Here is a 13,319-nt window from a genome sequence, read left to right on the forward strand (position 1 = left end):
AGAAACTGATTCAGAAAAAGAAGGCTTCAACGATGGTAGTTTGGGAGCAGGAGAGTGCAAACACCTCTAACTATAACAACTATAATGGTCAAAAAGAAGGCTTCAACTATGCTAGCTTGAGAGCTGGAGAGTGCAAACACCTTTTTTAGTAAGCCATTTGTATTTGTATAGTCATTTTAAGCTCCTGGGCGCCAGTTTGGACGCCATCTTGAAAATGATGCCTTTCCGGAAGGTGTATTTTCCTAGATTTTTAGTATGTTCACAAGCATGTCTAGAGGTACCAGAATCAAGTAAAAAATCATAGTTATATATTTTTTTCTATTGAGATATATAGCCATTTTAAGCTTGGTCTGCCGCCATTTTGGACGGCATCTTGAAGATTAAGCCTTTCTGGAAGGTGTATTTTCCTAGATTTTTAGTATGTTAGTGAACATGCCCAGAGGTACCAGAATCAGTTGAGAAATCCTTTGCACCATATTCTTAATTTGAGATATAGCCATTTTAATATCTCCACCGCCATCTTGGAAATGGCGGCTTTCAGGGGGGTCGATTTTGGTCGACTTTTAGTATGTTATTTAGCACGCCCAATACTATCTGAATCCATCGAAAAACCTTTTGTATACATTTTTTTTTGGGTTAAGTGCTTTTTTTTCATAGATTGACTCGCCTATGGGCTGATCGCTATACTAACTCGTTTGGCTGAGTTAGGGGGAGGGAAGCCGTGGGTGGGTCCTGGGCGTTGTGGACAGCGACCCCTACAGTTCGGTCGGGGCGCCTGCACAGCGAGGGTAGGATCTGGAGAAAGGTAGTGTGACCTTCCACACGTTACACTCTCCCGGTGAGAATCTGCGCTGCCAGGCTGGCTGCCGGCTGGCTGCACATGTGTCGGAGGAAAGCATGTGACAGTCTCTGGCCTCCCGGACCAACAGTAGGGGGGGTGCGCAACAACCAGGAAGGGGGTTGGGAATTGGCATAACGACTAACAGTGGGATGGGAGAAAAAAAACGGAAAAAAGGAGAAACAAATTTAAAAAACACTTTACCTTGTGATTCCCAACCTGCAATATTAAAGATATTGCAGCCCCCCACCCAACCCCCTCCAAATTGTGTAGTCTGCCGAGGTGGGAACGAGAATCGTTTTCTAGTCACTTCTCAGCCTTTACCGTATGGCCTATCGGGGAATGGAGGTCATTCATTACATGCAAATGTTCTGATTATTGAAATATGCCTGAAAACACGTTTAATTAAAAAAATATTAAAATTATTCAAAGTAGGGTGGCTAGGTGGCGCAGTGGGAAAGGCGCTCGCCACCAACGCAGGAGATGCTGGGTTCGAGCCCAGCTCTCGGTGTTGCTACCAGCTTGGCTGGTCGTTCATACTAATACAATTGGCAGTATTAGGGGGTGGGAAGCTGGTGGGTGGGGATCGGACGTTGTGGACAGTGACTCCTACAGGTCGGTTGGTGCGCCTGCGCAGTAGAATCAGGAAGCGACGAGGGCAGCGTGTCCCTCCTACGTAGACACTCGCCGCTGAGAGATCGCGCTGTGCATGTGAAACGATGCGACGGCTGCCTCCTCGAGTACCGGAGGGGACACGTGATGCAAGGCTTCGTCCACATTGCAGCCGGCTTGTGGGAGGCATGGCCTAGCAACGTTCTAGACAGGGGAGGGTAGAATTGGATAATGCGAAATTGGGGACGGGAGAAAAATAGAAAAATGGGGAGAAAAAGTAGATAAAAAAAAAAAATTATTCAAAGTATATTCCAGCTAACAAACATAATATCCAGCCAGTTCTGTGAACCGGTGGGCTGGGCACCTTGGAGTTCTACTGTACGGGAAGCAATGCACCAACACTGAATGGTGACACACGATCCCAAACCCGACGCAGTACAGTACACTCTTATCTCCCTGAAGGTCAAGCAGTATAGAATGTTCCAAGATGACAGCATGAGGTCGTTCTTCAGACGTCTGACCTTCACACCAGACGGGTCCTTCCTGTTGGCCCCAGGTATGTAGCTCTTTCTGCCTCACGATACCCATCTTTTTGTATTGCAATATATTCAGTTTCCATATATTTTCCTATCCCTTTCAGCCAGGCGATATTATTGGCAAAGAGAAGCCTTTTACGGAGTAGTTATTGGGGGAAAAGTGCCAGTTTCAACTACATCATAAACATTCTATTTGGACTTTTTGATTTCCTGTCAGCTATTTACATTGCAACAGGAAATTAACTTGGGTCCAGGCTTTTCCCTAGCAACACTGATGCCATCTAAAAAACAAGATGAATGCATAACCCTGTGGTGTGTTAACCTGTGTTAAAACCGTGTCGCCTGTTTGCTGTCACCATTTAACCCCCTGAGGTCTAGAGTTTCTAGCTCCACCTTCTCAGAATATTCTCTTTTTTTTTTGTTACATAATGTAAAATTACATATTCATACCTTCAAAATAAGCCATCAATTGTCAAATTTGAGACGATAGTTTTCAATCAATGTCCTATCAAACATTCTGGTACAGTCATTACCAATTTGCAGCAGGAGCCTCTGAAGAGAATTCAGTGAATTCAGCTAATGATAAGGGAACTACACTCCTTCCCAGAATGCAATGTGATGTCAATGTCAATGACTAATTCACACCATGAAACAAAGGCCCAGCAGGGAACAATTACGGCTGAATGGGGGTATAGTGTGACTGATCAATACAGGCAGGCCTACAGCAACACACACTTTGATTTGATGCCATGCATACACACATAGATAGACAGAGGTTTAGATATTTAGATAGATATATAATAGTAATATAATAGAAAGAGAGAGAAAGAAAGAAAGAAAGAAAGAAAGAAAGAAAGAAAGAAAGAAAGAAAGAAAGAGAGAGAGGGGGAGAGAGGGATATAGAGGAAGAGAAAGAAAGAGGGAGATACAGAGGAGAGATGGAGGGAGAGAGAGGGAGATATAGATAGACATGAAACCTAGGTATGTAATTTCATCTTTCCTTGTGACAATATTGTCACCCACTGTACAAGACTGTACAAGAAATTCCTTCTGTAATGTACTGATTTCTTTTGATTTCTCTGTTTGAGAGAGAGAGAGTGTGTGTGTGTGTGTGTGCAGGGGAGTAGCTGGGCGGGGGGGGGGGGGGGGGGTTAGGATGATTCCAAGGGCCCAGCAAATGCCCCAAATTTATTTATAGATTGGGGGCCCCACATTTTTTAATAGATTGGGGGCCCACAAATTGATTCTTTCATGGGGCCCAGAATCTCCAGCTACGCCCCTGTGAGCGCACCTTTCTACTCTAGAGAGCTGTCATCACCGTGATGCTCGCTTGAATGAACTGCGAGATAACTCGTACACACACGCACTCTGTCTCTGCCATACAGTAGTTATGTTGTTTTAGCGCGACGTGGGTATATACACGGGCGAGGATGAAGACTATGTTAGACAACTTTTAATACATAAATTAACGTTCCGTCGGGTCCTGTGTATTCTCGAGAATGATAATAATAATAATGCAGACCTCTTCAGATTATATTATCAACGACAGACAGTGAGAAACACACCCCCCCCCCCTCTCGCGCTGAAGAATATGCATATTAGATCACTCAGTGATTAACACCTATGCGCTGTTTGTGTGTGCGCGCGTCCATGTATGTGCGTTTCGTGACGTAGTTCTTATCGCAAATGGAGATTATTACAATCATACCATCTAGCAAGAATTAAACGTATTTACAAGTCGTATTAGGTTTAGCAAGTTGGGGGACGTATACCTTACATGTCAAAGCACTAGAAATGGCCATTTTTCTATTTTTATCGATTTTTGAAAAGATGTCCTTTTTGAGCATTTAAGAGGGATTCTAATTCTTTTGTTGTCCGCCGACGGGTTCAAAGCTCCAGCGTGACCCCTAAGGGTTGTGGTTAAAACTAGGGCTGGGACTTTATCACGTTAATTTAGATAATTAACTACAGAAAGAATTAAACGTTGAATGTGTGATATTGACACATATTGAAAGTTTACGCCATGAAATTAGTTTTGGGAGCAAACATCTTGTACATCTTGTATTGGTCTAGCTCTGGTCTCCACACCGATACGTGCCAGTTGTAACTTTGGTTATGCTTCTTACTACATACAACATGGTGTACAGCAGTAATGTATAAAAGATATCCGCAGATTGGCGCGGCTACGTGGTGCAGTGGGCAAGGCGCTCGCCACGAATACTGGAGACGCTGGGTTCGCCTGTTCGAGCCCAGCGCTCCCCATTGCTTTCAGTTTAGCTGGTCGTCCGTACTAATACACATTGGCAGTATTAGGGGGTGGGAAACTGATGGGTGGGGATCGGGCGTTGTGGACAGCGACTCCTACAGGTCGGTTGGTGCGCCTGCGCAGTAGAATCAGGAAGCGATGGGGGCGGCGCCCCTCCAAAGCGCAGACCCCTGACACTGAAAGATCGCGCCGCGCAGGTGAAAAGATGCGACTGCTGTTACCTCGAGTATCGGAGGGGACTCGTGCTATGTATAACTTAGTCCACATTGCAGCCGGCTTGTGGGAGGCAAGAAACGGCGTTCGAGACGGGGGAGAATTTAATTGGATGATACGAAAATTGGGATGGGAGAAAAATAGAAAATGGGAGAAAAAGTGGATAAAAAAAAATTAAGATATGCGCAGATTAATATTTATCCATAATTCAGCATCAGCGTTTACAGTCATGTATGTTGTGCTCTTGACATAACTGGTTTATATATCTGGCATTATATGCTGAAACTGCACTTCAAAATGGTTTGTTTACACAGAACACCTCCCAAACGGAAGATAAACATTAAATTTACGACACTTCCATCTGAGAACGTTTCGTGACAGTTTAGGAGGGAGGCGCCGCGTGACACTCTTGATATTCAAATAAAAATAAACTCTTATTTATTGTTTCCTGGTAAATATTCTTACTGGCCTATCTGACACGCAGACATCGCAAAACAAAATCAAATTGCATTCCGGTACAGAACAGCTTCCCTGATACTAAAGCACATATATCTTGTGATCCCTGTAACCTCATAGCCAAACGTGTCGGTCGGGCTGCCCTCCGCCAGATAAATATGCGTAGCCGAAAGGCAGCATTTATTAGGCGTTATAGGGGGACGTCCAACAGGAAACAACCTGTGTTGTCACATCCTGTGTTGTCACATCCTGCAAAGGCAGAAGGTCGTCGCAACTAACGTCCTGCTACTTAGGGATGTGCATGACTGATCAAAATAATTTCCGAATACCGGTAGTCTACTGTTCTTAAGACAGAATATTGGAAAATCCGACTATTAGGCTATGAAAATTAGGCTGCTTCTAAATATACACATTTATTAAATAAGAATGGTTTGCTTCACTTATATATATATTTTTCGACTCTGACATGAAAATCGAATGTGGAGACTGGCATGACTTAGAAAATTCGAACTCATCCCTACTACTGCCGTCTCTTTTCCCCTCTCTTCCTCTCTCTTTTCCCCTCCCCCCTCTCTCTCCCCCTCCCCCCTCTCTCTCCCCCCCTCTCTCTCCTCTCCTCCCCCCTCTCTCCCCCTCTCCCTCTCTCTTCCCCCTCTCTCCCCCCTCTCTCTCTCTCCCCCCTCACTCTCATCTCCCCTCCCCCTCTCCCCTCTCTCCCCCCTCCCCCCTCTCTATCCCCCCCTCACTCTCCCCTCTCCCCCCCTCTCTCTCTCCCCCCCTCACTCCCCCCTCTCTCCCCTCCCCCCCTCTCTCTCCCCTCTCTCTCTCCCCTCTCTCTCTCCCCCCCTCACTTTCCCATCTCTCCCCTCTCTCTCTCCCCCCCTCACTCTCCCCTCTCTCCCCCCTCTCTCCCATCTCCCCCCTCTTCCCCCCCCCCCCCCCTCACTCTCCCCTCTCTCCCCCTCCCCCTCTCTCTCCCCCCTCACTCTCCCCTCTCTCCCCCCTCTTTCTCCCATCTCCCCTCTCCCCCCTCTCTCCTCTCTCTCCTCTCCCCTCGAATCGAATGTGGAGACTGGCATGACTATTAGAAGATTGGAACTCATCCCTACTACTCTCTCATCAGAGTCTCATCAGAGTCTCATCAGATACGGTATTACAGCTTGGTTTGGTAACCTGTCTGTACAAACTGGTCCGTCTGATGCAGACTGCATGGAAGATCATAGGGGTGAAAGGTCACCCATCCCTGCAGTCTATTTTTGAACAGGCTACTTAAGGCAAGCCAATAGAATTGTCCCGGACCCCTCCCATGTTTTACATGCAGAGTATGAGCTACTGCCCTCTGGGAGGAGGTTTAGAGTTCCACGCTCTAGACTTAGGCCTTGGTTACACTGGGGTAAAACAGCAACGTTATATTTTCAAATGATTTCGTTTGCATGTCCAAGTTAAAAGGCAACAGCGTTTTAGCTGGCATTTGCGTTCTCTCTAAATAGGTTTAAAAACTCCTTTATCCCGATCTCAGTTAAACTTTTAAATAGTGCCAGATAAATGGCCGGCAATTATCGAATGACTGATATTTGGTTGTTAGTTATCGATAACCGATATTTGGGTATACTATTCTATATATGTGGTGTTGCCAGACATCCTGCTGTGCAGGTACTTTACTGTATCTTTTACATTGTTTATCTCCTCTGTTTGGAGTCAGTTGTGTTGTGTCATGTCTGTATGTATGTGTCTGTGGCTGTAGTGTGGGTGTTAACCCAAGACAAATTTCCCAGCTGATGGGACAATAAAGTGACTCTTGACTTGACTCTCTCCCCCCTCCCCCCTCAGCGGGCTGCGTGGAGGCAGGAGAGAACGTCACCAACACCACCTACATCTTCTCCAGGAAGGGCCTCAAGAGGTGACTTGCAGTATGGCAGTGACGGCTAAGATATACAGAATATCAGGGTTAGGAGAGTAAACGACACACTGGTGTAGCGCTGGGTTAACTATTTTGTTATATTATTTAATTATCTTAAATGTTTTTATTTACCATTGTACATTCTAACCATTGCTGTGTAGTTCTGCTGACAACAACACAGTTCTCCCCTGTTGCACCGGCATTAGAACTAGTGTTAATAAAGAATATCTTGTGTCTTTGTGGATCTTAGGCCTATAGCTCACTTACCATGTCCATCTAAAGCCACCCTGGCTGTGCGCTGCTGCCCCGTCTACTTTGAGCTGAGGACCAAGAAGGGAGAAGGTAAGGACACATCTGGACCCTACAGCTGTCCTCCTCCACTAAACACATTCATCTGGACCCCATTCTCAGTTGTTGGACTAGGTCTGTCCTCCACTAAAGACATTCTCCGTTGACTAATAGTCGTTTGACGTTTTTAAATTTTTTTTTACAGATTTTCTTTGCAACTTTTGAATTGCAGATAAAAAGAATTCTCTCTTTCGTCTTCTCCTGTCTCTCCCTCACACTCTCCTCCAGATGGTACCGACCAGCCTCTGCCTAACGTCTTCTCCTGTCTCTCCCTCACACTCTCCTCCAGACGGTACCGACCAGCCTCTGCCTAACGTCTTCTCCTGTCTCTCCCTCACACTCTCCTCCAGACGGTACCGACCAGCCTCTGCCTAACGTCTTCTCCTGTCTCTCCCTCACACTCTCCTCCAGACGGTACCGACCAGCCTCTGCCTAACGTCTTCTCCTGTCTCTCCCTCACACTCTCCTCCAGACGGTACCGACCAGCCTCTGCCTAACGTCTTCTCCTGTCTCTCCCTCACACTCTCCTCCAGACGGTACCGACCAGCCTCTGCCTAACGTCTTCTCCTGTCTCTCCCTCACACTCTCTCCTCCAGACGGTACCGACCAGCTTCTGCCTAACGTCTTCTCCTGTCTCTCCCTCACACTCTCCTCCAGACGGTACCGACCAGCCTCTGCCTAACGTCTTCTCCTGTCTCTCCCTCACACTCTCCTCCAGACGGTACCGACCAGCCTCTGCCTAACGTCTTCTCCTGTCTCTCCCTCACACTCTCCTCCAGACGGTACCGACCAGCCTCTGCCTAACGTCTTCTCCTGTCTCTCCCTCACACTCTCTCCTCCAGACGGTACCGACCAGCTTCTGCCTAACGTCTTCTCCTGTCTCTCCCTCACGCTCTCTCCTCCAGACGGTACCGACCAGCTTCTGCCTAACGTCTTCTCCTGTCTCTCCCTCACGCTCTCTCCTCCAGACGGTACCGACCAGCCTCTGCCTAACGTCTTCAAGCTGCCCTACCGCATGGTGTTTGCCGTGGCGTCTGAGGACTCCGTCTACTTGTACGACACCCAGCAGACACTTCCCTTCGGCCTGGTGTCCAACATCCACTACCACACGCTCAGCGACCTCACCTGGTACCTGGCATGACCTATGACCTTCTGTTTGGCCCGCGCCCCCCCCCCCCCCCCCCCCCCCCCCCCCACCCCCCGGATCGAAAGCTCCCATACTTTTATTATGGACACTATGATATTTAGGAGTAGAAGACATTGGATCAGCTTGTTTCTTGGGGTTGATGATAACTGTATTTCCCACACGGCTTGATCCGAGCTGAACAGCAACCTGGGAAACGTTCCGTGGCGCTAATGTCCCAACTATATCCCAAGATATTTGCTAAAGAAAATAATGATTTACTTGTATATATTTTGTTGTGCCATGGATCGTCCGTTTCCAAACTGGATAACAAAGAATAAACAAAAGCTGAGTTTTTTTTGGTTTCATTCCTAGTTTTAAGCAGACTTATCAATGCCAAGAAAAGCTTCAAGTTGATCATATGTTTCTTATTGCAAAGTATCATATAGTCTCCATAGTAATGTTAACTATGGGGCGGAACCAAATGGGATGTCACTTGTGCAGTTTATTGCTCTTTTAGTACTGAATTATTTTCAGTTTATGTTTTCCGTTATTCCACAAGTACTTTAATGTTAATCTGTTGCTGACAAGATATAACCACATACTGTGGAACAATCCATTTTATCTCTGTAGTAGAGCCCATCCAAAACTCTTGGTAGGGAGAATTCAATGATTTGGTACTGAATGTATGAAATGACATAGCAAATGTCATTCAAAATATGACATTTTGTTTCTAAAGGCTTAGGGCCTTAGGGGTGATTCAATCAATCACCGCGCAGATTGATTGATTGAATGAACATTTTATTAACAGATTGCAGAATGGGTACAGTACGGCTCAATACACACAATTGTTAAGGGGATGCAGACCAGAGAAAGACTTTCGTCTTGTTTACATCAGGGTCCCCCATCTTCAATTCATAATGAATTTTCAGTAAGGGTGCAACTTGCTCCGTGCAATCCATTCTTTGTGGATCTAGCTCTTAGTCTTACTCTTCAGTCGACCCATAAGTGTGACTAGTCAGTTTTTTTTTTTCTGTGAAACCGAAAGGATAGGTACCATCTAAACCCCTGCGAACGGGTGTCCCCCAGGGCTCGGTCTTTGGACCCCTTCTCTTCTCTGGGTAACATCATGTCTCATGCTTTCTCGTATCATTGCTATGCCGATGATACTCAACTCTTCCTCTCCTGTGCATGTCTTCTCTAACGCCACATCATTTTCAGGTCTCGGGACGGCTCCTTCCTGGCCGTGTCCTCCACAGATGGCTACTGCTCCTTCCTGTCTTTCTCCCCCGGGGAGCTGGGCGCTCCTCTGAAGGAGCCTCCCGTCCTGGAGGTCTTCACCCCCAATGGTCCAGAGAAGAAGGCCAAGAGATCCTCTGTGGCCCGCACCATGTCTCCTGTCCCCCAGCCTCCTGCCGCCCTGTCCTCCCAGGCCAGTAAAGACGTCCCCTCCACCCCCCTGTCCTCCCAGGCCAGTAAAGACATCCCCTCCACCCCCCTGTCCTCTCTCGCCTCTCCGCTTAGCGCCACACCTCCAGAGGAGAAGAAGAACAAACCTCAGCCCCGGAGAATCACCCTCAATACCCTGGAGGGCTGGGGGAAACCTAAAGCCCCTGCCTCTGCCCCCCAGACCAGTGCTCCCTCCACCCCCCAACTGCCCCGTGTCGCCCCTCTCACCCCCACCAGCTCCTCCACAACCCAGCCTCGACTCACTCCTCTCACCCCCACCAGCTCCTCCACAACCCAGCCTCGACTCACTCCTCTCACCCCCACCAGCTCCTCCACAACCCAGCCTCGACTCACTCCTCTCACCCCTTCCAACGCTAAGGTCCACAGCAGCACTGAGAGCCCAGGGCAGACCACTCCGAAGGTGGCCTCCACCACTCCCAAGGGACCCACTCCCAGGTAAAGGAAATGTAAATGTACACTATGAGTGGCTGTGAGTGTTGAAGGCAGGAAGTGGAGGAAGAGCAGGGATGGATACCAGGGGCGACAGTAGCTCAGGAGGTAGATCGGTCGTCCGGTAATCGGAAGGTTTACTTATACTCCAACAGGGAACAAACCGTTTATTTCTACATACATCCGTTCCTGCGCAATCCCAGGCTAAAGAGTGGCCATTTCCCAAAAATCCCTGCACATTTTCTAGGAAGAGAGATATCCTGTCTTTTGTGAATCATGCGCCTGGCTTGGCGATGAGATTTGGAGTTGGACAAGACCCCCCCCATGTATTTGTAATCCATAAACGTACCTCGTCCATTTTGTGCGCCAGCGACCGTACATTTGCAAGAAGGAGGCTGGGAAGAGTAGGGATGCCCCCCAAAACCCGGTTCTAAATTAGAAAAAAACCGGAGTATTGATAAGATCCGACGTTATCGGTTCTGCTATCGGTAGTCTAGGCGAGGATTAGCTACGGAGCTAACAGAATAAACAAATATAGAGGACTCACGTGTATACTTGTGGAATAACACAACACAGCCGAGTGTACCATCCATCTGCGACGCAACGGTGGCAGCAACACTGGAAACTCCATGGACTTAAGTAAACACTGGTAACGGAGTAACGTTAACGTTATGTCGAGTTCATATGTGTAACGAATCTGTTGTTGAAAATGTAACGTTAACTCATTCAGCGCCGTTCACGCATATATACGTGTTTGTCCGCCAATCGAATAACGCCAACCACGTATATATACGTTATTGAATCGTTATTTCTTTTATTCGCTATTTCCATTCATAAACATGCAGGCAGCTGTGTGTTATCACTGGGGATGGGTCTGAGATAGCAAAAGTCCAATAGCGACGCCTAACGCCTTGCGGCTGCTATTGCACTCCATTTGAAACGGAGTTGTTTGGTCCGGACTTTCGGACCAGAATTCGATAGTCCGGTTTTTCGGGTCTCTGTGAATGCGCGTCGAACTCGGTCCGCGGACCAAGCAGGCGAACTCTAGTCCGCCTGAAAACGTAGGTCTCGGTTCGGCTTCATCGAACCAAACGCGAACCAAATATAGGAAGTGATTATTATTACCACTGCTCGCAGCACTCACTGCAAAACAAGCACACTGCATCTAATCTCTCTATCTATCTATCTATATATGTCTGTGCATCTTGGGAAGAAGGAAGAAAAAACGCGGCTTATTATTATTACCTAGGCGCGCAGCTTATTATATTATTAAAACAGCTACTTGTGGGCACTCATAAAAACACCGTGGTCTACAAGTTGTTTAGCGAGAGGATGGTGGTAATGTGCTTCAATAGAACAATGGATCAATGCCATGTCAAAACTCGGCTCCGCTGATCTGGAGGGCTCCGCAGTACACACACAGACACACACACACGCGTGCGCGCACACACGGGATTGCAGCCACACACACATTTCCACTGTCCAATAGACAAGCGCCCTTTTCGACCGCGTGACATTGTTCAGAAGGTCTCGGTCCGCCTCACAGATATCTGTGTGAAAGCAGGCGAACCAAATGAAGAATGCAACACCCCCAGAACCGCACCGAGTCCACAAACTATATGTGAAAGCGACCTTAGTGTCTAGGCCGAGTTGTGGTGTGTGGGCGGGGTCTAAATACTCTAGCAAGACAAGCGGTTATAACGGGTGCACCGGCGAGGGTCAATGCTGGATAACGTTGGAAACACGATCGCGATCAGTACTTGGAATGGCGATCAGATAATTGGATTATTCTTTTTGCAGTACATCATAGACAAGGTAAGGGCTATGTTATCAATCTTGCGTTGATCCGATAATTCTTTCCCCCGCGATCGGAGCGTGTGTGTGTGGCATGTCCCGTTGGTTGCGATCAAAGCACGGATGCCCCCCCCCCCTTCATGCATCCATGATGAAACATAATACCGATAATCTAGCATTGATTTCAGATTGATTATTGATCCAGGCGAGGAATGGCACGATTTATAGTGAAATGTAGTAAAACGCTGTTTGGCGGAGTTTCCTGGGATTACACAGAAACTATACTCATATTCACCAAGGTATAAAACGGGAATGTATTGACCACCATTTGCATCTTGACCATAAGAAACTCAATCACAATCGGCTATATCATTAGATCCATAGCTATAATATTTAATATAGTTTTAGCACTACAAACACCGGCATGTACCCCCATTTCATTACAGCGCTGGCACAAACGGCCATACGCCCACAGTGACCTCTGGCGTTCAATGAGTTAAGTTAGGTATCTGACGCCCTCGCTTCATGTTGCCAAACTGGCATTTGATCTCCGACACTGCTATTCCAAATAAGTACAATGTTGTGTTTCTTTTTCTAATGTAGCCAAGAGTATAACCATAATCCTATAAAAACGGCAGTTAAAGTGTATATTTTCAGCACTTCGATTGTTTACCAATGATTTAAAAATATCTGTGCATTGCACCGGAAACGCAAGGACAGGAAGCCGTTATGAAATTGTTGTAGTCGTATTGCTGTCTTCTAAAAGAACTGATAAGAGTATCGATAAAGTATCTAACCATTAAGCAGTATCGATAAAATCCTAACGATACCAATCCCTAGGGAAGATCGGTGCTATGAGCAGCCAGAGCTAGCTTCAGTCGCGCGCCAGCTCTGCGGCCCCGCTTCTGCTTTCGATCCCTCTGCCGCCTACGAGGCCTCCTTGTCCGGGGAGACGATGTAAACAGACCTGGTGTGCCCGGAGGTCTGACGATGTTGTTCGGTCCATCGAAAAAGTTGGAAATATCCAGTAATCCGACATGTGAACCAATGTCCATTAGCTCTTGTCTTGTGTACAAAGGGTCAGCGCGAATATACTGGGCGAATAGACTGAACATGAGTATGCAAATAATAGTTGATTTGCCGTTCCTGGTGAGACAAAAAGCCGCTGCTTGATCAAGCGCCGCCATCCTCAAAAATATACTCAAAAGGTAGGCGAGACTGCCACCTATCGGGATTTGATCGTTATTTGTTTGTTTGTTTACACATATAAATGGTAAATGGCTGCTTTTTTAGATAGCGCTTTTATCCAAAGCGCTTTACAATTTGTTACTCAA

The 13,319-nt window shown here is 47.0% G+C and overlaps 1 protein-coding gene across 2 annotated transcripts in view; it reads left to right on the forward strand.

Annotated features, from left to right (window-relative positions):
• Positions 1–13,319, forward strand: part of chaf1b (chromatin assembly factor 1, subunit B) — a 109,963-nt gene that overhangs the window by 59,054 nt on the left and 37,590 nt on the right. For both annotated transcript variants that reach the window (XM_084319780.1, XM_084319781.1), the window contains exons 8-12: positions 1,913–2,006; positions 6,752–6,821; positions 7,072–7,163; positions 8,138–8,297; positions 9,514–10,197. In XM_084319780.1, the coding sequence (XP_084175906.1) occupies positions 1,913–2,006; positions 6,752–6,821; positions 7,072–7,163; positions 8,138–8,297; positions 9,514–10,197 (1,100 nt within the window). The remainder of the gene's footprint in view (positions 1–1,912; positions 2,007–6,751; positions 6,822–7,071; positions 7,164–8,137; positions 8,298–9,513; positions 10,198–13,319) is intronic.

Source organism: Notolepis coatsorum, assembly GCF_963971535.1.
Source record: "Notolepis coatsorum genome assembly, chromosome: 8".
In the NCBI taxonomy this organism is placed as follows: Eukaryota; Metazoa; Chordata; class Actinopteri; order Aulopiformes; family Paralepididae; genus Notolepis; species Notolepis coatsorum.